General features: G+C 36.4%; 2 protein-coding genes across 2 annotated transcripts; both read left to right on the forward strand.

Moving 5' to 3' along the window:
* The first annotated feature begins 955 nt into the window (after positions 1-955).
* On the forward strand, positions 956-3,723 carry LOC131606962 (probable pectin methylesterase CGR3). The gene is made up of 7 exons (XM_058879039.1): positions 956-1,072; positions 1,171-1,310; positions 1,413-1,452; positions 2,298-2,339; positions 2,598-2,972; positions 3,097-3,149; positions 3,339-3,723. Exons 2-7 carry the CDS (start codon positions 1,194-1,196, stop codon positions 3,489-3,491), a joined length of 780 nt encoding a protein of 259 aa, XP_058735022.1. The 5' UTR covers positions 956-1,072; positions 1,171-1,193; the 3' UTR covers positions 3,492-3,723.
* Positions 3,724-4,678: 955 nt separating this feature from the next.
* LOC131643500 (uncharacterized) lies at positions 4,679-6,361 on the forward strand. The gene is made up of 2 exons (XM_058913738.1): positions 4,679-4,946; positions 5,034-6,361. Exons 1-2 carry the CDS (start codon positions 4,679-4,681, stop codon positions 6,359-6,361), a joined length of 1,596 nt encoding a protein of 531 aa, XP_058769721.1.
* The last annotated feature ends 21,196 nt before the right edge of the window (positions 6,362-27,557 follow it).

Genomic DNA, 27,557 nt, shown 5'->3' on the forward strand with positions numbered 1-27,557 from the left:
ATGTTCTTGCAGGTACATTCATCTACAAATGCAGCAGATGATCCTTGGTGCCTCTGATGTTGACAACACCTAATATTAAGAGGTGTTCGGTGGAGTCATTGAAGATGTCTTATAAAGCAACATCTAGTGATGGTATCTATCAAATAAGTCATATCAATCCTCATTAGATAGAAGAAGTCAAGTCCTAGATAAAGTGTTGAATCTATAGTGAATCTCTAGCAAGGGGTCTTAAAGCTTAAAGGCTGTGAAAGAGAGGAAGTGTGAATGCTCGCCTGGTCATGTGTCTTAGTGATCAGTGTCTTGTAAAATAATATGATTATCTCATGAGATACTAATGAAACTCTCACACATACACTAAAATATTTTATAACTCTCTCAGCCTTTATAAAATCACCAAAAAATATTATAGGTAAAATTATCACTCCAACGTTTAAGTTAATATGAAAATTATATGACTGAATGAGGTTTGAATTCAAATTATATTTGAAAAGTGGCATGCTTAATTCTTATATAGTATGTCGGTTAATAGTTTGCTAATCTTTAAGCATAGAATGCAAAGATCTGTCTAAAGGATCTTTGATTCAGATCACCTGCACTGCACTATAGGCTAGGATAATATCCTTGCTTTGTGAGTGATGTGGTGAATCAGTGTGTCTCTCGATAGTAGCTATTGGGTCTTCTGACCGACCTAAAACACATTGAATCCAACTATAAACTATTTTACAATGTATGTGAAGTGTGCTATTTTTCCTTTAATATTTATAAATATTTATTATTTTCTTATTTAATTATTTTACTATATATATTTTCTATTATTAATAAACAATAATTTTGTAAAATAACTACAAATTTATTTTCCATATTAAATTAATTATATTTTTTTGATTATATTTATGAAAGTTGCAAAATTATTCATAATTAGAAAAGAGAGGGTAATATTTCTTTTGTTAAGAAAAAAAAGCTTAATTTACGTACATTGTCGTATGTCATGTTAGATCTCTCAAATTTTTGTTCCGCTTAGATCTAACATCTCTCTATTCCATTTTATATGCGGTTATGAATGTAATCTAAGGTTCTTCTCTTTCTAGTTATATTTCCTTTTTAATCTTCCATGCTTTCAAATAAATTCAATTCAATTCATTACTATAATCTTGTTTGTTGATGTTATAGGTCTCACATTTTGTTAGGAAGTAATGACAAGAAGACAAGCAAGTTCCACGAGACGCAGTGATGGAACCTTTTCTTTTTCAGGAGTATTCAATTCCAAATCTAAATCTTCTCCTTTACTCTCCTTAATCCCTGTCCTTTTGGTAATTTTCTATATGCATCTTTCTTGGTAACATGGTTCTGTTTCTAATAATATGATGACTATGGTAATTAATCCATTTTTAATTTTGGTTTTAAAATCTCAGGGAGGTTTGTTTCTCATTGTATATGCTTTTGGTGGGTCAGGTAACATGATTTAAACAATTTTCTTAAATTTACCTTGAATGTAAGTATTTAATACCTTGAATGGTGTATTAAACTTACCTTGAATGTAAGTATTTTATTATACTCAATTTTTACCAGCATAGTGTGGCTCAGTATGTGGATAATTGAGTCATTTGAGCTTGTGGTAAAGGCTTCAACCTCAAGATCATATACTTATGGAAGAACGTCTATTGAGAAAAGTTAATTCCTTAAATTAATCTCATTCTCTCTAAGGGACAAAATGCTGAGAGGTTAAGAATCAACACAAGAATAAAGTAACTGTAGTAGAGATGAGAATGTTGCGTTCAAAGATAGGTTTGAAATGAAAATATTAGAGAGTGTTGAGGTATCGCCTAAGGATTGAAATAAAAATAATAGAGTGTTGGGGTATCGCCTATAGTAGAGAAGATGATGGAAAATAGGCTTACGTGGTTTGGACATGTAAATTGTGCGGTAAAGAGAGTAGATCAGATGGAAAGAAGTCAAACAATTAGAGAAACAGAAAGACCTAGAAAGACTATAAGAGAAATTATTAAGAAAAATCTTGAGATTACGGTTTGGATAGAAGCATGACTGTGAATAGAACATTATAGCAAAAGTTGATCCATATAGCCCATCCCACTTAGTGGGATAAGGCTTGATTGTTGTTGTATCGAGAGGTGAGAGGTTAGTCTCTAAGGGCTAACTAAGGGATACATAAACATTTGTTGTTTGTTGGTGTAACCAGAGAGTATTTTGTTTTTTACTTTTTAATTTTGTCCAAATGTATTTTTTATGCTTCCATGTATATTTATGGACTGACTAATCTTATGTTTTTAAGTGAACAGGTCTCTTTAGAGGAAGGAGGAATGTTGTTAGCAGGGCTGAAGGTATTGGCTCTACAACCATGTTTCCAGAAAGTTGTTGAGACTGCTACATGTATAGTTATTGGTTTTTTTTATGGCTGTTTTGTTTTGAGAAGCCATGAATGCTTGAAAAGTATTCATATTTCCTTTAGATGCACTCTATGAGTTAAGGGCTTTGATTGCGTGAGAAGCTTATCATCATGTTTTCTGAAAAACATTGTTTTAGAAAGGAATACTTTAACATCTTTTAAGTACAAATATTTAATTTGTTCTATCTTGTAGGTGATTTTTCATGCACATTTGAAGTTCAAAGTGCATTTCCTATTTTGAAGAACGTATACGGAAACAACATGAAAAATGTCTTGCATGTTGGTCCAGAGAGTTGTTCAGTGGTATCCAAATTGTTAAGAGAAGGTGAACTTGAAGCATGGGGTGTGGAGCCATATGACATAGAAGATGCTGATAGAAGCTGCAAGGCTCTAGTGCATAGAGGCGTCGTACGTGTTGCAGATATAAAATATCCTCTACCATACAGGCCAAAGTCTTTCTCACATGTCATAGTATCAGATGCTTTGGATTACATGTCGCCGAAATATTTAAACAAAACTCTTCCGGAGCTAGTAAGGGTATCTGCTGATGGTGTTATTATTTTAGCAGGTACTTCATTTTGAAAGTAAACGCGATCTCTCTCACACTGACTCTTGAGTAACTGTTTTTTCGGTCATGTCATTTCAATTTAACTTGTTTGATCCTAAATTTGGGAGCTTTCTTGTGTTTCAAGGTTCCCCTGGACAACAGAGAGAAGCAGCACAATTATCCAAATTCGGACGCCCGGTGAGTGGCTTTCTCTTGTGATTTTCTCTTTATAGCCTGAAACTCTATTATTGGGGTAGCAATAGCAGTAGAAACGGAACGACGATAATAGACTTTCCTACAGAAAATATCAATGTTATTTTGAATTGTTTTAGAAGACTTTTCTTTTCATTGTTGGTGACAACAAATGATTCTTCTGTGATTGTGAAGGCGAAAATGCGAAGTTCGTCTTGGTGGAAAGAATTTTTGGGTGAAACAAACTTAGAAGAAAATGTAGCTGCTGTCAAGAAGTTTGAACAAGCTGCATCTAAGATGTCTTACCATCCAACCTGTCAAATTTTCCACATCAAATCATACAACTGATATATCTTGAAGTTTAGTAAATGATTATTCTCCATATTCACCATTTTGTCACTTTTGTATTCCTATAAACATGTATGTATAATGTCATTAATTAAGCAATTTTGTTTTTACCACTTATGTACAACTTACAAGCATTAAGATGCTTGCTTGCTAAAAGAATAGTCACAGTCCTCAAACGTTTGTGTCCTTAAAAAAGGCTAGATATTGGGTTTGGTCCAACTATTTCTGGCTCAACCTGAAGTATGACGAGTCAATTATTTAGAGAATTTCTTTATAGACCCCCTACCTTCTTGGTCACCCGCGGCGAAAACCCAAAAATATCCCTACTTCAAAAATGCATTTTCAAAGTAAATTTTTTCTAGATTTTTCTAAAATTCGGAAATGCATCTCAATAAACATCAAATGGGGTGTTTTCGGAGATGCATTTATGGAATAACCCATTTTTGGGTGTTTTGGAAATGCATTTCCGAAAAATAGTGCTAAAAAGTATGGAAAAATTGACGAAGCGTTTGTGGTTTGTGATAGAGTCACAAAAATATCCAAGATGTTAGCACTGATAACACATCTACTGCCAATAACAATAATGCTGAAACAGATACCAGTCCAGCTGCTGCAGCCCAGCCCAATAACACACAAAGGCCCATACGCATCAAAACAAGGCCAAAATATCTCAGCAACTATGAATAAAATAATTGACAGTTGTACTTTCCTAGGATTCTAGAAGCTGCACAGCTCAGCAAATAAACTTGCTTTTGTTTTCTTTCCGTTAGAAAATCTTGTTAGAATATATCTTCAAATCCCTACATTCTAGGTTAGCCATTGGATCAATTGTTAGAATCTATCTTGATTGTATCAGTCTGCTATTTAAAGAGCAGAAGAATGAGGAAATGAATAAGAAATATTTCATAGTTTAGCATTGTTCAGGAGGTTACCTTGTCCTATAACTCAAGGCTAATTTACTCTTAATAACTTGGTGCTCTCATTAATCCTCCCTAATATCCAAACCATGGCTGGAAGACCCACAAATACAGAAAGGTTTGTGATCTCTCTGAGAAAGTCGACCTTATTCTTGCTCAACTTTCCACCATCAACCCAACTCAGCCACCCACACCACCACCACCACCCACCCCCCACACCCACGACCCCATATCAAGCTTGAGGTTCCACGCATTAATGGCACAGATGTTATGGGTTGGATCTTCAAAATCAACCAGTTTTTTGACTATCATCAAACCCCTGATGAGGAACGTCTCACTGTTGCATCCTTTTACATGGAAGGTCCTGCACTAAGCTGGTACCAATACATGTTCCGCAACGGCCTCGTCACCACCTGGTTTGAACTATTGCAGTCCCTTGAAACTCGTTTTGCCCCTAGCTACTACGACGATCCCAGCCAAACTCTTTTCAAACTCACCCAACGAGGCACCCTCAACCAGTACCTTACAGACTTTGAACGTTTGGCCAATCGCATTGTTGGTTTACCCCCTCCTTTCGTCCTCAGCTGCTTTATTTCCGGCCTCTCCCCATAAATACGCCGCGAAGTACAAGCATTACAATCCCACAATCTCTCCCAAGCCACCGCTTTAGCCAAGATTCAGGAAGATAAGATCGATGAACGCCGCCGCGGCTTCAAACCCAAACCTGCTGTGCACAACGCCCAATCTTCCACCGCCCTTACAACCACCACCCCGCAACCCACCACCACCACCACCCAACCACGTTTGCAGTACCGCAAATTTTCCTCAGAGGAGATGGTTTCCCGCCGTGAAAAAGGCCTCTGCTACAATTGCGAAGAGACTTTTATTCCCGGACACAAATGTAAAGGACGCTTCTTCCTTCTTGTCTCCGACGACTCTGACACCGAACCACCAGATCCCATTCAAACCCTAACTCCACAAATTGAGCTAGCTTCTCATTCCACCACCGATTCCCAATCGGATGGACAAATTAGTTTTCACGCGCTCTCCGGCTCCTCTGCTACAGCCACAATCCGCATCATTGGACAAATCGTGAATCAGGCTGTTACAGTGCTCATTGACGGCGGAAGTACTCACAACTTCATCCAGAGTCGTGTTGCGAAATTTCTGAATTTACCATCTTCCCTTGTTAACACTCTTAAGGTCATGGTTGGCAACGGTCACCTCTTGGAATGTCAAAAACTTTGTGCTAACGTGGCGTTGACTCTCCAATCACACCCATTCACCGTCGATTTCTATGTCCTTCCTCTTAGTGGGGCGGATGTTGTTCTTGGGGCCCCATGGCTCAAGTCCTTGGGCCCAGTTATTATGGACTATTCAGCTTTCACCCTCTCTTTCACTTTCAACACCCACCAAATCACCCTCAAAGCAGATGCCAACATTGGCCCAACATCAATTTCGGCCCAACAACTTAAGCGTTGCGTCCAGACCAACTCAGCTTCTGAGTTTTTTCATATCCAAATACTCCAACCCAATCCTCTACCCGACCCACACCATATCCCTGTTATCACCAAACTAATTACCCAAAACTCTTCAATCTTTGACCCTAATCCTATGCTTCCCCCACCGCGCAATTCTGACCACCATATCACTCTCCAACCATCTTCCTCCCCCGTATCAGTCAAACCCTACCGTTATCCCTTTTCACAAAAAAATGAAATAGAAAAACAAGTCACCGAGATGTTACAACACCAACTCATACGCCCCAGCCACAGCCCCTTCTCTTCTCCAGTTCTTCTTGTTAAGAAGAAAGACGGAACATGGCGATTCTGCGTAGACTACAGAGCTCTTAACGCAATCACCATACGCGACCGCTTCCCAATGCCCACCATAGATGAACTGCTTGACGAATTAGGTGGTGCTTCATGGTTTTCTAAACTCGATTTACGGTAAGGATTCCACCAGATCAGAATGCACGAAGATGATATCCAAAAAACAGCTTTCAGAACTCACCAGGGTCACTACGAATACCGTGTGATGCCCTTTGGGCTCTGTAACGCCCCGTCCACATTCCAAGCCGCAATGAATGAATTGCTCCAACCTTTTCTCTGTCGTTTCGTCGCCGTTTTCTTCGATTCACCATCTTCACCGATCACAAAAGCCTCAAGGATCTCCAATCATAAGTTATTCAAACTCCTGAACAACACAAAAATCTTGCTAAACTTCTCGGCTACGATTACTCAATCCAATACAAATATCTTGCTAAACTTCTCGCCGATGCTCTCTCTGGTGTATAGCGTATCCCTTGAACTTCACATCAGTCACTTAGAACAAGTTTTCTCTAGGCTGCTGGAGGGAAAAATTTTCCTCAAACAATCAAAGTGCTCTTTTGCTCAACGACATCTGGTGTATTTAGGCCATATCATCTTTGTCAATGGTGTTCAACCCGAACCTTCCAAACTCCAGGCTATGGTTGATTGGCCAACTCCAAAATCCTTTAAAGCACTTCGTGGATTCCTTGGTCTCACCGGATTTTACAGAAAATTTGTAAAAGGCTATGCTTCCATCGCTGCCCCACTCACTGCACTTTTGCGCAAAGACGCATTTCAGTGGTCACCAGAAGCCCAAACATCATTTGACCAACTCAAGTTAGCAATGACACAAACACCTATCCTAGCCTTAACCAACTTCTCTATCCCTTTTGATATCGAGACAGATGCTTCCGGCACGGCCATGGGCGTCGTTCTGATGCAAAACTCACACCCAATTGCTTTTTTCAGCCAACCCTTCTGCAAGACACTCCAAAGATCATCCACATACGTTAGAGAACTTCATGCCATCACATCTGCCGTCAAGAAATGGCGCCAATATTTATTGGGACATCGATTCACCATCTTCACCGATCACAAAAGCCTCAAGGATCTCCAATCATAAGTTATTCAAACTCCTGAACAACACAAATATCTTGCTAAACTTCTCGGCTACGATTACTCAATCCAATACAAATATCTTGCTAAACTTCTCGCCGATGCTCTCTCTCGTGCTCTAGAAGGCCCAGGTACGCATCTCTCTTTCTCTATCCCTCACTTTCTTTTTCTTGATCACCTCCGCCAATCACTACAAACTATCCAACCTTTCTACACACTACTGCAAAACATCCAAAACCACCCTTCATCTTACCCACACCACAAAATACACCAAGGTCTTATTCTCTACAAAAACCGGATTTGGATTGATAAGCACAGCCCATTCTGCACCCAACTACTGGAAAAATTTCATTCCACACCATTAGGAGGACATATGGGCATTACCAAAACCCTTGCTCGTCTCAAGTCTAATTTTTTCTGGGAAGGACTTCGAGACAGTGTACACACATTCATCACCAATTGCTCTATTTGCCAACAAACCAAACACATCACCAAACAACCTGCCGGTCTCCTTCAACCTCTGTCCATACCTTCAACCATATGGGAAGATTTATCCCTTGATTTCATCACCGATTTGCCCCTTTCTCATGGATTTTCAGTTATCTTAGTGGTGGTGGACAGATTCTCCAAAGGAGTCCATTTAGGTGCCTTACCTTCTCATTTTACAGCTTATAAAGTAGCCATCTTATTCATGGACATAGTCTGCAAACACCATGGTTTTCCTAAGAACCTTGTCTCCGATCGTGATCCCATCTTCATCAGTCGTTTCTGGAGAGAATTGTTTAAATTGTGCGGCACAAAACTCAGAATGAGCACCGCGTATCACCCATAATCCGACGGATAAACCGAAGTTTTCAACAGAATTCTAGAACAATACCTCAGAGCCTTCGTACACAAACATCCCAATCAATGGTACACTTATCTTAACCTTGTTGAATGGTCCTATAATACTTCCATCCATTCTTCTACTGGTTATTCCCCTTTCGAAATTACTTTTGGGAAACCCCCTCCTAGCACCCCACAGTACTTACTTGGCTCTTCTAACATTGAAGTCGTGGACTCTCTCATCACCTCTAGACAACTTCTCATACAAAAACTCCAAACAACATTGTCCAAGGCACAAACCCGAATGAAACAGTATGCTGACACTAAACGGTGTGAAGTTTCATTTTCGGTTGATTCTTGGGTTTATGTGAAACTCTGTCCATACCGCCAGAAATCAGTTCAAAATTCATACACCAAACTGTCTCAGCGCTACTACGGTCCATTCAAAATCCTGGAACGAATTGGAACCGTTGCATACCGTCTAGAACTTCCACCCACCTCCAAAATTCACCCTGTTTTTCATTGCTCCCTCCTCAAACCTAATCTTGGCCCTGTTGAGCCCAACACAGTCTCTTTACCTCCTACTTCCTTCAACAATCACCCAATTGTCACACCTTTATCAATCCTTGACTCCAAATGGGATGAATCCACATCTCCCCCTGTTCGCATGGTCCTGGTTCAGTGGCAGGGTCTTACACCAGAATGTACTAGCTGGGAATCTTGGGAACATATTTCGGATACATATCACCTTGAGGTGGTTTTCCCTGCCCGCGGTGATGTTAGCACTGATAACACATCTACTGCCAATAACAATAATGCTGAAATAGATACCAGTCCAGCTTCTGCAGCCCAGCCCAATAACACACAAAGGCCCATACGCATCAAAACAAGGCCAAAATATCTCAGCAACTATGAATAAAATAATTGACAGTTGTACTTTCCTAGGATTCTAGAAGCAGCACAGCTCAGCAAATAAACTTGCTTTTGTTTTCTTTCCATTAGAAAATCTTGTTAGAATATATCTTCAAATCCCTACATTCTAGGCTAGCCATTGGATCAATTGTTAGAATCTATCTTGATTGTATCAGTCTGCTATTTAAAGAGCAGAAGAATGAGGAAATGAATAAGAAATATTTCATAGTTTAGCATTGTTCAGGAGGAAATGAATAAGAAATCCAAGAATTATGGATTTGTCACTTGTAAGGATATTAAATCAGTTCAGAGTGCGTTGATTCAACCTAGGAAAGATATTGATGTAAGCTATAGTGACTATGTTAAAGAAAATGATATTTTCTGTGAATATAAGAATACTGATTTTTTTGCTTTTTTAGTGATCAATGGCTGTATGTGATGTAGCTGATGGGAGCCACATGAAAACTAACACTAGTAGTGATCTTGATTTACCGCTCAGGAGGAAGTTTTATATAGGAGATTTAGCAGCAGGAGTAACAACCGAAAATCTGCGCAGCGATTTTCTGATGCATGGTGAAATAGTGGAAGCAGTTGCAATGACAAAGCATTTTTTCAATATAATTTTTTCTCCATACTGAATCAGATGCATTTTTTTAGGGTTGTGCAAGTTGTTGTTCACTGGATCTGCATTTTTTCGGAAGTGTACTTCCTAAACCTCCAAAAATTGGTGTTTTCGGAAATGCATCTCCGAAAACACCCCCCATTTGATGTTTTCGGAGATACATTTTCGAATTATGGGAAAATTTGAAAAAAAATTATTTCGGAAATGCATTTCCGAAGTAGGGGTATTTTTGGGTTTTCGCTGGAGATTCTCCCCTTAGGGGGTCTACAAAGAAATTCTCATTATTTATGACAATTTCTTTGTAGACCCCCATGTGAGGATAACCCCCGCTGAAAACCCCAAAATACCCCGACTTCGGAGATGTATCTCTGAAGTATTTTTTTTCTAGATTTTCCTAGAATTCGGAAATGCATCTCCGAAAATACCCATTTTGTGGTGTTTTCGGAGATGCATTTCCGAAAACACCCAAAATTGAGTGTTTTCGGAGATGCATCTCCGAAAACACTTATTTTCTTTAATTTGATCAACATGTATCTCCACTATCACGACCAATTTGACTTTGATTGTGATCAACCATATGCATTATTATCTTGACCCTTCTAAGAGAAACCCCAACATGGAAAACCCATTAACTTCCTCTTTTCAGCTGATGGGTATAAAGTTTAAAACTTGAAATTCCGGGTAGAACAAAAGATGACATTGCCATGGAGATTAATTAAGGTCAATGATTGTTCTAACCTGTTGCAGTGTTTTTGGGATTGCAGAAATACATTAGACAAGTTTGAAGTGTGAGAAATGGAAAAGGAGCTAGTCTGGTGACTCTCACTCCGCTGGTTTGTTTTTTGTTTTTTTGCAGACAATATTTCGGAAGTGCACTTCCGAAATATTTCAAGGGGGTGTGAATTCGAAAGTGCATCTCCGAAGTCACTTTTTTTTCTGGAAAAAAAGTGTTTTTGGAAATGCATCTCCGAAAACACCTTTTTTTCCTAAAAATAAGGTGTTTTCGGAAATACACTTTCGAAATCAATTTTTTACAGAAAAAAGTGATTTCGGATATGGACTTCCAAAATATAGGAGCATTTTTGGAATTTCGCCGCGGGTTTCCAAGAAGGTTGGAGGGTCCATAAAGAAATTGTCTTATTTATATGCCAACGGTTAACACTTTTTATTTGTATATCCACCCATAATGATGTAAATCTTTGAGATAAATAGTCATTTGAAGTAATTCAAACTGTGTCCATCTGCAAATTGTAGAACTAAGCTAGCAATCCAATTTGACTTCAAAATTAGTTTCAGGAATAAATAGTCAATTTAATCTCTAAACTATCATTATTTCATAAATTTAGTCTTAGTCAATTTATTCTCGAAACTATCATTATTTCATAAATTTAGTCTTTAAACCTATGAAACACAGTGGTAGATATGGCAAAGTTTATGAGAGGAGATGTAAGAAGATTAAGGGAGGAAATGATTCCACTCAAAAATAATTCTATTATGAGCAACACATAGCTAGGCCAGGTGGCAATAACAGAGAAGAGAGAAAATGTAGATTTTAGGGGATAAATGTTGAAGGAATATTCATTTGTCAGTTTGCATTAATTGGGTATTGGAATCCCTAGGAAAGCTCAGGCCTCTTGAAGTGCCTACTTATTTACAATCCTTATTCTTACTATTTTCATGCTATTCCTCTGTATTTGTTAAATCTCATTTGAACTCTAGTCATTTTATCATCATAATACTCATTTCCTTCCAAATATTTTCCTGTTTGATTGTTTATTTCTCTAAGTATAATAAATTGATCTAATCAATTTAGTATCTAGAGCCTTGGTTGCATTCACTTAGTGAATATTCATTACACGAAGCATTATGGAAAATATAGTGGACACCATAGAACAACAGATGAACAACTTCGAAGTAACAATGGAACGGATTCGCCAGCTGGTGGTGGAGTAACAATCGAGACCAGCTCAAAATCACGTGAGAAATAAACGACCACATGTTCGAGGTAACGGTGACGACGAGGAGGAAGAAGGTAGTGACCTGAGTACTCTTTTGCGAGAGTCGCGACCATGCCATTGGCGTCATGAGGGTGGAATCAGTCCCCGATTCTTCGGAAGTAGGAAGAGGTTGGAGAATCCCTTGTTCAAAAGAGATATGTGTATGGCTAGTTGGTGCGTATTGAACAGTATTTCCATCTGAATGGGGTGCGGGTACAAGATAAAATGGAAGTTGTGGTGTTGGCGATGGAGGATAACGCGTTGAACTAGTATTAGTGGAGGAAGCAACAAGCACCATTTAGAACGTGGGACAAATTTTAGTTGGTCGTTATGCGACGTTTCCAACTAGGGCTTTTACATAATCCGATGTGACCTTTACTGAGTTTAAGTTCAAAAAGGCACCGTAGTGAAGTACATAGAGAAGTTTGAGAAGATGGTCACACCATTAAGGAGAGAGGAAAGAGTCATGTTGGATTCCATTTTCTTAAATGGATTGAAAGAGGAAATTCAAGGAGAACTGAAATTACATGAAAGTCATAACTTAGCATAAATAACAGATAGAGCTTTACTTATTAAGGAAAAAATGAGTTTCACTGAGCATAAATAACATAATGAGCTTTACTTAGCATAAATAACAAATAGGGAACACATCTGTAAACTAAAACACATGAGTTTGAAGCTATGTGAAAATAGTAGTGATGAAGAATAAGAAGAAGTGGAGAAAGTAGGAGATAAACAAGTGAAGCTTGGGGAAGAGGTAGAATAGATGTAGACTTTGCAATTGTCTCTGCAAAGTAAAGAGAGATTCACTTTCGATAAATATTTCAAAGTATCGGTGACACTAAAGGATAAAGAGTTACTAACCTTGATTGATTTAGGAGCAACTAGAAATTTTATTAACTCTAAGCTCGTAACAGAGCTGGAATTGAAGGTGATGGGGACTCCTACTTATGTGATTTAGGTGGGTAATAGGGGAAAACTCAGAAATTAAGGGATTTATGAAGGGTTAAAATTCCAGATGCAAGGAGTAGAATTTAATCAACATTTCTTCTTGATGGAGTTTGAAGGGACATATATGGTGCTAAGGAAGGCTTGGTTAGCCAGTCTAGGAAATATTGAGGCAAATTTTGGGGAGCTATGTTTGAAATATGAGTGGGGAGGTCAAATGTATAGTGTAATACGGCGAACTGACTTTAAAGAAATGTCGCGGTAAGCAAGAGTCGCCACCGACTTTTATTTTATCCAATTTATAGAAAGGCTAAAAGAACGGAAAAAGACCTTTTGGGAAGAGATTGAGTTCGGGGGGTAAGTTATACAAAGGGAATGTGTAAAGCACCCTTTGCATCCATGGTTATCCATGGGCTCTTAATTGCTTAGCTCACTTTGTTTGTTTTCAAAATGTTTGAATTGTTTGAAAAACAGGGTGTGAATAGAAAAGATTTTGAAGAAGAACTTTAGCTTGTAAATAAGCGTAGTCTTTTTGAATTTGATTTGAAAAAAAGAGTGGGAAAAGAGTTTTGAATTTAGAGCAAGCAATTAGTAGCAACTACCATAAGTTAGAAAATTGTTCTTTTAACTTTTCGGTTTGAAAGGGTCTATCCATACCATAAGAGGGCAGGAAGTCTTTCAATTGGATGTGCGGGTCATCGAAATTATCGTTCGCCATAAGATTGTCCCTGACATAAAGAGGGTAGGTAGTCTAAGGTAAGGATATAATAGTCATTAATCTTTTTAGGCATCATGCGAGGATACCTTAGCAGTAGGGACAATCACTCTTTATAAGGCAACCTCGGGGGAGTTTCAATAACTTTGAAGGCAACATTGCTTTAGGTATCCTCGGAATCGAGGGACATGACTATTTTTAGGCAACAAAATTAAGGCAACAAGGCAGCAAAATATAAGGCAACAGGCAACATGAGGAATTACCCTAAAGGTGTGTGTGTGGCACAATCACGTGGTTAACTTCAATGACATTTATCTTATAAGTTAGTGATCTAGGTTCAGTTAATAATCTTGCACTCCCTATTTTACTAACCATGCAGTTTTTTTTTAAAATGGCAGAAATTAAAGGCAGGAATTAAAACCTACGTTATTACAATAAACACCTGCGGGGATGGGGGAAATTAAAAGGCGAAAACCCTTATAGGGTAACAGAAAAATAAAGGCAAAAATTAATTTCCACATCTTTGAATGCCCTGCCTTGATCTTCCTTGAACCTTGATTGACTCTGATCATCTGAGAATTTAGACGGAAAATGATAGTGGTGAGTGTAGAACAAATTCATTAATTAGTGAGGCAAACTCTAATTTTTAGAAGGCAAAAACAAAAATAAAAATATTATTAAACAAGCAAAGGATTAGAAACTTAGCTTTTGATTGGTAGGGCGCGTAGTCGGAAGATCTTGAGGTAACCCTGAAAAGTAGGTGCGAAGAAGAGAAGTGTTATGGCATTTAAGATTCGTTAACTATGGTACAAACCTATTTTATCCCAAAAAGGCAAATAAATAAATGGGGTTGAGCAAACCCTAAAAAGGTTAATGAAATTCGTTCGGATAGATAAGCCAAAATAAAATCTAATAGTTATAGGGTTAAACCTAATATTTTAATTAATTAAGCATATAAACAAATAAAAATTAAAGGATATAAAAAAAATCGAGTTTTCGATTAAAAATAAATAGTTATGAAATTATTGTATATAAAAAAAACAAACTAATTTTTAACAAGAGATTTTGAAGATAAATTTTATTAAACAAAAGAAAAACAAATAAATGAAATTATATAGTAAACAAAATTTTTTTTTTAAAGAAACTTAGCTCTGATCATGTGTGATGCTCCCTGGGACGTATGGTGGTCCTGCACCTTCTAGGACGTTAGATCTGACAGCAGCACTGATCAACGAAGGAGATGTGGGGACGCATGGTGTAGACGTGGAGGATCAGCGCACCGGATTCGTTGAAGCAAAAGTCTAAAAAATAACTTGTATTAAGTGGGGATCGAACCCACTCCTTTCTGGTCACCAGTATACACGCTTGGTCGTCTATGCTGCGCATTCAATTTGTTAATAATATATGCCTAAATAAATAAATATTAAAAGAAACATGAATGGTCCAAAGTCAAACGAAACTGCCAGGCTAGCCCACTAGCACGTTGATCTGCGAATGATAAGAGGAGAGAGGGGATCAGAATATTTGACCAGCGAACCAGATCCTGCCACACGCGCTGAGAGAAACTAGATTGTTGACTGGCCTGTCCCTACGCGCCACGCAATTCGTCTTCAACCTCTTCTTCTTTTATTAGATCTTAGCTACGATTTACATACGAATCAGCTACGGATTCTGCAAAAGTATTTCGTAGAAACTAACCTGCAAAACTTAACTCAGCAAAATATGATTAAACCAAGCTTAAAAACCACCCAGATCGTCTAAACAAGTCATTACGAACGCAATGGTGGGATCGGCTTGTTCTAAATATTCCTAGAAAGATGAATACGAGGATCACGACCTTGTTTGCCCTAACAATGGTCGTTAGCGGTACTTGCCTTAAAACTCACATGTAAAACGTTGGACCTGCTCTAATGGATGTCCTGAACCTGAATACAAACATGAAACACAACAACAACGCATAGAATATCCAAATCGAAATTAAAAATCATACCACACGGTTTGCTTTAGAGGGGCGCGTCTGGGCTATCTCGAGGTCGTGTGATCACTTGGCTCGACCCCTGAAGTCCTCAGGAGGATGAATGGCTGCTTGTGATTGACTGAAAGTTGCTGGAGATAAGAAATCTTGAGTGCAAGTTTGGTGAAAAAGTTTGAGAAATAGGGTTGTTTCTTGGAGGCAGCCAATCCTTATTTTTTTCGTCCCCTTGCTGAACATGTGCTCGAGAATATATAATGACTCATATTAGGGCAAAAGGAATGGAAAGAAACAAGTTATTGGAAAAGATTGAAATTTGATTTGAAAATAATATTCATTCTTTCCAATTTTGCTCCTTGCAAATCTGTTAACATTTTCCCTTGATTTTAATCTTCATATATTTCTCAATATTGGATAGAAAATTAATCTCAATCAAATCTTTGATTATTTTTATTATTTCATTCCATTTAATTTTGAATTTAAATGATTAAATTCAAAATAAAAATAAATAAAAATAGTAAAAATGTATATAAGGGCCTATGGGTCGTGGATGGTCTATTGATCATGTTTGGATCAAAAGAAATTGGGCCCATTTGGAACAAAATTGATTTTGGCAAATATTTTCCTTCATGCACTTCTTCAAAAATGTCCAACTTGTGCAACTTGTATCTTGCTAAAATTTTAATCTTTTTGAATGTTCTTGGACTTTTTAGAAAGCTCAAAGGGTCCTTTTGACACTCCTTTTGGTTTCATCTTCATTGAAGTCTTCATGTTCATGTACACTTCTTTGCAAAAAGATGACTTTTTGTTGATTTTTAGAAGGACCTATAATGTATTAACTCATATCTCTCAAATGAAGAATTTTTGTACTTGGCTTGTGAGATACAAAGTTGTAGAGAATTCAATTTCCTTCAAAATGAGCTTTGGATGGGAAATTTTTGACGTTCCATGTGAAAGTTATGTCTGGTCAAAGTTCGGTTGACTTTTAGTCCAAAAACCCTAATTTAGAAACTTTTGGAATCGCTGATTTCTGATCTTTTCTTGATGAACCATGATAAATTATTGATCAAATGGTGAATGATACTTCAATATAAGGATGTTGACAAAAAATCAGGAGTTTTGACTGTACTTTGACCACAGTTGATTTTTAAGTCAAACCAGTCGACTGTTGACTTTCTGAGCAATTGAATTATCAATCTTTTGAATTAAGACCTGAAACTTGTCATGGAGGTAGTGTGGGGGTATCATAGACCATGTGGGATACCTTGGAGCCTTTGGTTCAGTGATTTTCCTTCATAAGAACAAAACCCTAATCCTTGCTTAGGAGAGGTGTCTTTGAACATTGTATCTTGATTTGAATTTGAACAAGAGAAATAGTATGGGCAAATTTTGGGGTATGACATATAGTATACAGAATGATCATGCACAGTGCACTAGACAAGCTTCGTGGAAAGCTATGATCAAGGCCTTGTCTGATGAGCGTATGGGATTATATCTGCACTCCATGGAAACTGACACAACTGCGGACCCATCTGAGTTAGCATAGTGGGGGGATATATTAGGTCCATTTGAATAAGTGTTCAATTTACCCTCAGGACTTCCCCACATGACAGAACATGACCATGTTACCATGCTAAAACTTGATGTTACAATCCCAAATCGCATGCCCTATACGTATCCCTTTTATCAAAAAATGAGATTGAGAAAATAATGGGGGACATGTTATAAATTGGGATCATATGACATAACACAAACCCTTTTTCAAGCCCAGTCTTATTGGTGAAAAGGAAGGATAGGGATGGAGATTATGCACTGACTATAATGTTCTAAATAAGGTAACAATACCTAGTAAACTCCCTATACCTATCATTGAAGAGTTGTTAGATGAATTAGGGGCGTTGTGATTTTCCCTAAACTAGATTTCAAGTCTGGATATCATCGAATTAGGTTGAAGGAAGAAGATATAGCCAATACATTATTTAGAACTCAATAGGGTCATTATGAGTACTTAGTGATGCCCTTTGGGCTAACTAATGCTCCTTCAAAATTCTAGGCCCTAATGAATGAAATATTGAGGCCATTCTTAAGGAAATTCTACTTGGTCCTCTTTGATGACATACTGATTTACAGTAAGAGTAGAGAAGAACACAAGGAACATTCGACATTGGTATTACAAGTGCTAAAGGATAAAAAAATTGCTAACAAGAAAAAGTGTTCATTTGGCCAAAAAGAGATTGAGTATTTGGAACACCTTATTTCTTGAAGAGGTGTATCAATTGATCCCAAGAAAATAACATAATGCTAAAATGGTCTATTCCTAAAGATTTAAAATGTTTGAGGGGTATCTTGGGTTTAACTAGTTACTATAGAAAATTTCTGAAAAATTATAGAAAAATTGCTAGGCCTCTCACTCAGTTACTCAATAAAGATATCTTTGTATGGAATCATGAAGCTCAAATGGCTTTTGTAGAGCTAAAGGTAGCAATGACCATTATTCATGTACTAGCTATGCCAAATTTTGAGAAGGAGTTTGTTTTGGAGACTGATACTTTAAGGAAAAGAATATGAGTTATTTAAATGTAGGAAGGGAGACCTATTTCCTCCATGAGTAATACTTTATCGGATAGGGCTCAACAAAAGTCAGTTTACGAAAGAGAGCATATGGAAATTGTGATTGTTATTCCGAAATGGAGACCATACTTGCTTGGCAGACACTTCAAGGTTCACACTAACAAAAAGAGTCTAAAGTTTACAACTGAACAGAAAATCATGGGGGATGAACGACAGAAATGGCTGTCCAAATTGTTAGGGTTTGATTTTGAGGTGAAGTACAAACCTAGTAAGGAAAACAATACAACAGATTCGTTATCCAGACAGATGCAATATGTTCATATAACCACCATTCAGTGTGAGGCTTGGGAAGGAATAGAAGAGGAAATACAAAATGATGACAAGCTGAAAGCTATAGTGCAAGCACTGTTAACAAATCCTTATAGTCAGAAGGAGTTTTATCTTAAAGTTGGGAGGTTGTATCATGATGGTAGAATAGTAATCCCAAAGAAATCACCAAGAATTTCTAGGATTCTACATGAGTTCCATGATACGGATGTGGGAGGATACTCTGGGTACTTGAGGACTTATAAAAGGATTACAAGTGTGGTGTATTGGGAGAGAATGAGAAAAAAAATACAAGAGTATGTGCAGGCCTGTGAAGTGTGTCAGAGGAATAACTGCCAAACCTTGACTCCGGGAGGATTACTCCAACCTTTGCCAATTCTAACACTGACATGGAGTGATATATCCATGGATTTTATTAGGGGATTGCCTAAAGTACATCTAGTGATGGTGATAGTGGATAGATTGAAAAAAATATGCCCATTTCCTTCCTGTCAGTCATCCTTACACAGCTAAGGGCATTGCTGAATTATTCATTTAGGAAGTGGTCTGACTACATGGGTTCCATAGCTCCATAGTATATGACAGGGACAATGTTTTCTTAATAAATTTCTGGTCTAAATTGTTTAAACAGGCAGGAACTAAATTGAAGTATAGCAGTGCCTATCACCCTCAATGAAATGGGCATACTGAGGTGGTTAATAGGTGTTTAGAAACCTATTTGAAATGTGTGACTGGCCTGAAACCAAAGTAGTGTCCTAAGTGTTTGGCTTGGATAGAGTATTGTTATAACACCAATTACCATGCCTCTTTGAAGACTACCCCTTTTGAGACTTTATATGGGAGGGCCCCCTTGTGTTAGTACCAGGAGACACCCATTTTTCAACAGTGGATGAGGTCAACAAGTTGACGGTTCAGAGGAATGTGATGTTCAATGAGTTGCAGGATCAGTTGCTTAATGCTCAAGACTTGATGAGAAGCCAAGCCAATAAGCATCGAAGAGATGTTGACTATGAGGTGGGAGATATGGTGTTTTTGAAGATTCAACCTTACAAAATGAAAAACTTAGCAAAAAGGCTCAATCAAAAACTTAGTCCCAGGTACTTTGGGCCATATGAAGTAATCCAGAAGATATGAGCAGTGGCTTATAAGTTGAAATTTCCTGAGGACACTAGGATACATCTTGTGTTTCATGCATCTTTGTTGAAGAAAGTTGTCACACCTTATGTGGAGCCTTAATCACTACCAACTTGTATGAATCAGGAGTGGCACTTAGAACCAACCCCTGAGAGATATATGGACTATAGAAGGAATGAACATGGAGAGGTAGAGGTCCTAGCTAAGTGGAAAAATTACCAGATTTTGAAAAATCTTGGGAACTAGTTGATAAAATAAGAGTTGAGTTTCCAGCATTTCTCCTTGAGGTCAAGGAGAGTTTTGAAGGGGGAAGAGTTGGTAGTTATGGCAAAGTTTACAAGAGAACGCGTAAGAAGAGTGGGGGAGGAAAGGATTCCACTCAAAACTAATTTTGTTATGAGCAGCACATGGCTTGGCCACGTAGCAATAACAGAGAAGAGAGAGAATCTAGATCTGAGGGAATAAATGCTGAAGGAATGTTCATTTGTCAGTATGCATGAATTGAGTATTGGAATCCCTAGGAGAGCTCAGGCCTAATGAAGTGCTTACTCATTTACTATCCTTATTCTTACTATTTTCATGCTATTCCTTTATACTTGCTAGATCTCATTTGAACTCTAGTGCTTTTATCATTATATTGCACATCTCCTTCCAAATATTTCCCTATTTGATTATTTATTTCTCTAAGTATACTAAATTGATCTTATCACACAAACTCTAACACTAACACAAGGAAACGACACGACACATACTCCAATACTGATAAGGTCAAAAACAAAGGACACTGATTCCGCTTCATTTATCCATTTATGACTAAAAGAGTTGAAAATATTCTAATCAAAATTAATATTTTTAATCCTTTATTGATAACTGTTAAGAAATGTGGTTGGGCCTAACTCATCCCTACAAAACTGGCTTGTATGGTGAGGATTATCCCCCACTTATAAGCTCATGTTCAGGTCATATATTATCCAATGTGATACTCTTAACACACTCTCTCACGCCCAGGACTAGACAACTAGAGCGTTGAAATAAATGGTGGGTGGCCTGATACCTGAAACTTGATAGTAGGTGGCCCACCGGATCTTAAACAATGCTCTTGATACCATGTTAAGAAATGTGGTTAGACCTAACTCATCCCTATAAAACCGGCTTGTAGGGTGAGGATGCCATATATTTTCCGACGTGGGACTCTTAACAATAACATTGCTTCAATACATGTTTAACCCTTTTAGATGTGTGTGATATTTCTCCAAAAATATAGAAAAATGTGTTGAAGTAAAGAAAAAAAATTTGTTTGAAACACTTCTCTGAATAGTCTCACAAATGTGGTATGAGTGTCATACATATGTCAGACATTATTCAAAGTGTGTCAAAGCAAAAAAAAAAATTAAAGGATATTTGTTTGTCTTTGCCTACTACAAGATGTGTTCGTGCTTTCTAACTTTGAACTATTAAAATCAACTAAAGGCTCTTTAACTATTATTTTATTATACTATTTAATCTCTCAAAAATTTATTCATCGAACTAAATAAGAACGAAATTGACTAAATAGAAATTAAATTGGATTGCATTAAGGTTTAACCCTAAACCTTTTTTTTTCACTTTAATTTTAGATGTATTAGTATCGAGACACATACTTTTTGCAAATAATATTGTCCTACTCGTACTTGAAGAGCAGAAAAATGATTTAAATGAGATATTGAAGACGGGCGTTGGAAGCATGGTTTTTATTTAAGCAAAAGTAAGATGAAATTCATGAAATATAAATTTAGCAAAAGGAGAATTGTTTCTAACACGATGAAAGATATAGATCACATCATACAACAAGTCACACATTTTAAATATTTTGGGTTTGTAATACAAAATAATGGAAAAATAGATGGATGAGGAAGAACCTATAGTATAAAAGATGGCAGCAAATAAGTTTAGGTGATTTGAACATATAGAGAGAAAACATACGTAAAATCTATTATAAAAAAAAGTAGATAAGAGAGAGGTAAATCAAATAACTAATGATTGGAAAAAAATCTATAAAAATTATAAAAAAATTATTAAGAAATATCTCGAGATTAATAATCTGAATAGAAATCTACTCTTGAATATAATACTATGACGTAATTTAATTTATGTAGCTGACATAAAACTTTACTGTTATTATTATTGTTATTCCTAGTTATAAAATTGTCTCATTTTTATTTTCTATACATTTTTATAAAAATCTGGAAATTAACATTGTTTTATCAGGTTTCTTAAAAGTCTGATAAAAATCCATAGCAAGTTTTTTATCGGGCTGTCGAATTTTTTCACGCAAGAGAAAAAAAATTTCAGCATCTTATTGATAAAAAAAAATGGAAGAAACATTTTAGTCAATATAAAAAATTGGAGGGTGTCAGATCTAATTGAATGGTGACATAACATGATAACAAATGATCACATAACAGCTAGGACGGCCCAACATCTCCCTTGAGGTCAAAGATGAAATTTTGAGTTGGACTTTTTAAAGCCTTTTATAAAAGGCCCAAAATAACATATGTAACAGCAATTTTTATAAATTTCTTATGCCTCTTAAAAAAAACAAAAGTTGACTGTAATATTAGATTTTAAAAAATGATGGGATAATGAGATTTTTTATTTTTATAAACAACTATTTGGATTATGAGAGGCATAGGGGTGCACAATCTTTATTATAGAAGAAAAAGAATAAAGATAAAAAGAGAACCTAAAGGATTACAAGAATTTACAAATTAATATTCGAGATGAATTATACTTCCAATTCTCCAAATAATGAAAATTTCCACTATAAGAAAACGTATTGAATCATTTCCACCACGAAGTTTTGATCCTTTCTTTGAAAATGATTGCATTATTTCGATTTAACCAAAGAATCCAACAAATTGCTGCCCAAAACAAACCAAACAACTTGCAAAAAAAAAAAAAAAGTTCTCCAAATTTGAACACATTGTTAACAGAGATGAAATATCGAATGTATCTTCAATTCGACTTGTTCAACAACCAACTAAAAATTATTTAGCAAGATTTTGAGAGCATAGAAGTACATTATTCAATGAGAATTATTTTACTATCATCATAAATTAAAGTCTTCATGTCAATTCATTCCAATTAATCAGCACTAATGTCAGAAATGAACAAGCCAAAATATGATGTGGGCTTCTCTTGCTTGGTTTGGACTGGTTTTTGATATGCCAAGTCTACATGAAATTGTCGTGTTGATATGATAGTTATCACGATCCATGTAGTTGGACAACATAAACAAAAACAAGACAATATAAACAACTGAAATGAGACGTGTTTTGTTTTAGTCTAAGCCGTGTTATATAAAGTAAAATTTGAAATTATATGGAATTTTCATTGAACATGACTAGATTTAACCCCTTATGCACGTATCCAGCATTGGAGAAAAATATGGTGAAAAAACATTGTGGGACCATAGTTTGATGAAAGAAGGGAACAAACCTGGTTACATGGGCCATTGCATTGTCTCTTGGTTGTGAGAGTGGATTAGGAACTAACTAACGTGAGGTTCATGTTGGTTTGTCATCAAGGTCCCAGTGACCTAAATGTATATGTATGCTTGAGGGGGGTGTTATTGGGGCATTTAAATGAGGGTTTCACATGTTCTAATAAACTTATATTACTACAGTCCACATGCTCTTTTGTTTTATTTGCCCCCTTTCTTCAAAACACTTCTACATTTAACTTTTATATTTAAATATTTATATGGTAGTCGGAGGTGTACTCGTAAATACTTTGATGATCAAGTCAGTAACGACAGTAAGTCTGAATAGTCGTTGGAGAATCTCACAAATTTAATTTGCTCTTTAAATTTTTTAGTTAGATTATAAATTTAGATGTTTTATAATTTTCTTTAAAGACAATTGCCTCTTAGAATAGTCGTTAGAGAATCTCACAAATTCTTATTATTCGATGATTTCTGGTCTAACTTGTTTTCTAAATCAAAATAATTTGGTTAAAACATGTCTCTAATTTATACATATACTTTTGGAGAACTACAATTACTATTTCCTAATATTATCTCAACAATTTTATTGATTTTTAAATATTGTAACCTCCATGAGATAGCATAGTATTGTGTTATATGAACTAACTGGGCCAATGTCAGGTTGGGCTAATGTCAGGTTGGGCCCGGTAGTTGTGGCCAGGTTCAAAACATAGTATAAGAAAGTTTTAATGTTGATAACAATAACAATAATTTGTCAGTACTTTTATTAGTCATTAAAATTCAAATTTTAATATTCGATAAAATAGAAAGATTTTTACATAACTAAAACCTCAAATGATTAAAAGCAAGGACAAATGTATCAGGGCCGGCCCAATACATGTTGAGGCCTAAGGCGACTTATAAAATAAAATTTAATATAAAATATTTAAAATTTATTTATTGAATTCAAAATGATTTATTAAATTATTTTAATTTATTTTACTCCATATTTAATAATCGATAATAAAGTCAATTTATAGTGTTTATTTTAAATTTTTATATTAACTATTATTATATTTATTAAAAAATACTAAAAAGAAGAAAAAATTTGGAGGCCCAAGGCAGTAGCCTAGTTGGCCTACCCCTTGGGCCGGGCCTGAAATGTATGCAACAAAAATGTTATGATTAAAAGAATAAAAGAATTTAAAGATATTATAATATGCTTCTCTATCCTAAAATAAGTGTTACATTAAAAAAAAAAATTGTTTCAAAAAATTTGTTAATTTAGATTAACAATGTTTTTTTTTTTAATTTTTCAATGTACTATCTAATAATTACTCTAATTTATTATTTTATCAATTAACATTAATACTAATTTGTACTATCTTTTAATGATGCTAACATGTAAAGGCACATGTTAATGATACTTTAATTAAAAATATTCTTTTGGAATGCGTGTATTCAATATTTTAAAACTTTAAACATGATTATATTATACTTAAATTTTTCTAATTATAGTATATTAACATAAATCTTTTAATGATGCTAACATGGGCTCTAAAGGCACATGTTAGCATGACTCTTTCTTAATCTGTGAAATTGTCAATTATATCATTTATTTTGGGATAGAAGGAGTAATTATTAACTTGTTAAGAATTTATAAATTAACTCCTACATTCCTTATTAATGAGGGGGGGATTCGATTCCCTCTAACTAAATATTTGTTGTTGGAATCCTACCGGTATAGGATACTATTTAGGGATGGCAAAATGGACGGTGACTTGCTGGGCCGGCTCGCGCACCCGCCAAAAATTGGCAGGTTGGGTTGAGATTTTGGATCTGCCGTCCACCAAAGTCCATCCCGCCAAAACCTGCCGCCTGCTAAAGCCCTCCTCACCTATTCGTTAAGTTAATCTTGCCTTAATTCCACCTTTTTTAGTTAATTTTAGTAATTCAAATTCTTGATGGTTTTATTTTATACAATTATTTATAAATATAGGCAACATTTTTTTGGTTAAAATTTGTTTAAAAGATGCTTTATAAAAAATTATTCTATAAAATAAATAAAAAATTAATTGAAAGATAAAAAAATATTAATCCATTAAAAACTTAAAAAAATGAAAAAAAATAAGCGGAAAAGTCCGTCGCCCGCCATCCCGCCAACTTGGGGGACAGGCATGATTTTTATGCCTATTTTACTTGGCGGATTTTTCCGCCCCGCTTATTTTTTGGCATACTTAAGGAGGAACGAGTGCGAGGTTGAGCGGGCGGCCCGTTTTGCCACCTTTAATATTGTTTACAATATTGGTAGTAAAATAAAAATCACACATTTCAATTCACTTGCAATATGATATTTGTGTAAAACTTTACCATAATTAAATGGTTGAATTATGATTAAACAGTTAAGGCTGGGTTTCATGATATGTAAGGCTCCCGGACAGTGTGTATCAGAGCCTGCACAGAAGGAAGGGGTGCATATGGTATGAATATAATAAAGAGAGTGAGTAAGGGAGAAAACCTCTTATACATGGAAACCTCTGAACCAAACAGTCAACCTATTACTAATACCTCTTCTTTATCGCTTCCAAAACTCTGTAAAAAGACTTTGTCCCATAAAATAGAAAACCTTGTTGAGTATTCTCACGTTCCAGAAGATGCTCAAATTGCCGAAACAATACCTCCTCTGTTAAGTCCGTACAACATCTTCAAAAGACAAAGAAGTGTCACCAGAACCATCCGAAATCTCATCTCTACAAATCGCCCTCATATGAAAGAATACGTCCAATCATTTCGATTAGACCAATGCAGCTTAAGAGCTACAAACCAAGAACAATATGTAGATCTGGAAATTCCCTAGTATCTCATTAACCATTGGAAGACTGAAGGATATACAGCCTTACACTTTGGAGCTGTTAGACTCATCCTCTCTCTTCATGGAAGGAAGAACCAACCTGTTTTTTGCAAAATAGCTCTACTGGACTCCAGCTATCTCCACTATGAGAATGCTGTGATAGGAACTGTTCTTACTACACTTCATGCAGGAAGCGTGGTTCTCACCATCTTTCCAAACTATAACGTAAGTCTTAATGATAGTACTTTGTCCACCAGACTGAAAGTACAGGTCCAGATCACCGGATCTGACCAAGTTCCAGAAGCCATGTCAGCTACCCTCCATCATCAGATAATATACCGCTTACAAAATTACTCGATAGATCTTCCTCTCTCAGGATGCTCTTCTGATTCACTATTAGTTGTCACTAACAGAAAAGAAGATGTACCCTCCATAGTTCAGATTCCAAGAAGAATCACAAGGGAAGAATTAACCCAGCTAATTCCCCTTGAATGGATAACCAACTACAAAAAACTCCATGCTGACAAAAGACATATCCAATCTCAAGAAGCTACTTTCAGAAGATCTGTTGACAAGAGGGTCAAGACGATTTTCAAAAAGCCAAACGAAGGATCGAGCTCGATATCTCCGATCTTCCAGACAATGATGATTCAACCAATTCTCAAAGAAGACTGGTGTCCTATCTATGCTGTTACAACATAAGGAAAACCCATCTACACTGATAAAATAGATGGCCACTTCATTTGGGATGTTGATCCAACAAAGTGTGACCCAGATTGTGACTGCTGGATGCATGACAATGATATTGACAGAGATATCATTCTTCCCAAGACAAAGAAAAAAGGAAGGTGTAAACCCTCCCCATCTCCTCAAAGGAGATCTGATCCAGACAATGGTCCATGGGTAGGAATCCATGGGAAAAAGAAACCCCTCTGCATCTATGAGGAAGGACTTAAAATCCTCAGGAAAGAAGGGTTGTTACCACCAGATGATCCAACTCTTATTTCATGGTCACCAACAGACCATTGTAAGCCACTACATCCTCCGGCTGTTACTCAGCCAATTCCTTGTTTTATGTATTCCAATACAACTCAGGAGTACGACCGATAATTCCCTGCTTTGGAAAGAAAGATGGATCCAATCACAGGAAGAACATCTAAACCCTTCATTCATCCGAGTGAAGTTCAACCTGATGGAAAATTTAAACCATCAACTCAAGCTGAAGAAGTTCTCAACTGGCAATCAGAAAATATGGTTTATCAAAATGGAATTCTTCAAAACCTTGATAAAAAGGTAGATAAAATTGCTGAAAAAATAGACGAAACTGATGAGAACCTCACAGTCTTATCCCAAAAAATACAGAAACATTATAGAAGCCTGAAATCCCAAGTTTCCCAGCTGGATCGAGATTTGCGACAGATGTTAGAAGAAAGAACTTTTGGCAAAACATTTTACCAAAAGGAAAGAGAAATCAGAAGTCTACAAGGCCAAGTAAAAGAAATAGATGATTTCTTGAAAGCCTCTCATGAACGAAAGCCCAAGCCGGTTGAATATTCTTTCTTTAACCCTCCTTCTTTTCCTACATATTTCAAACAACTAGAAAGGCCTTCTCCTTTCTATCCCACCTATATTTCACCACCAGCAAACCCGGCCAAATACATACCTACAGCCTACAGACCAAGATCCAGAACTACCTCTACCTCAAAGACGAAGGGGAAAGCTGCCTGCTTAAGCGCTTCATCCTCAGACTCCCTAGATATTACTGAAACACTTCCTCCAAATATCCAAAAGGAAGAAGAAGCTCCTGAAAAAGGCTTCCAAGCCATGGCAATCACAACAAATTATGAATCTCCCCGAAAAAATTACTCCAACACATCAAAACAAA

The sequence above is a fragment of the Vicia villosa genome, linkage group LG1 (genome assembly GCF_029867415.1).
Source record: "Vicia villosa cultivar HV-30 ecotype Madison, WI linkage group LG1, Vvil1.0, whole genome shotgun sequence".
NCBI lineage: Eukaryota > Viridiplantae > Streptophyta > Magnoliopsida > Fabales > Fabaceae > Vicia > Vicia villosa.

What these genes read in the sequence shown, in the direction of transcription:
- LOC131643500 (XM_058913738.1), top strand. Translation starts at nt 4,679, where the DNA reads ATGGGTTGGATCTTCAAAATCAACCAGTTTTTTGACTATCATCAAACC. An exon ending in GTACCTTACAGACTTTGAAC is followed by an intron (nt 4,947 to 5,033) that starts GTTTGGCCAATC and finishes TACGCCGCGAAG; the next exon opens with TACAAGCATTACAATCCCAC.
- LOC131606962 (XM_058879039.1), top strand. Translation starts at nt 1,194, where the DNA reads ATGACAAGAAGACAAGCAAGTTCCACGAGACGCAGTGATGGAACCTTT. An exon ending in ATATGCTTTTGGTGGGTCAG is followed by an intron (nt 1,453 to 2,297) that starts GTAACATGATTT and finishes TTAAGTGAACAG; the next exon opens with GTCTCTTTAGAGGAAGGAGG. An exon ending in TATCCAAATTCGGACGCCCG is followed by an intron (nt 3,150 to 3,338) that starts GTGAGTGGCTTT and finishes GTGATTGTGAAG; the next exon opens with GCGAAAATGCGAAGTTCGTC.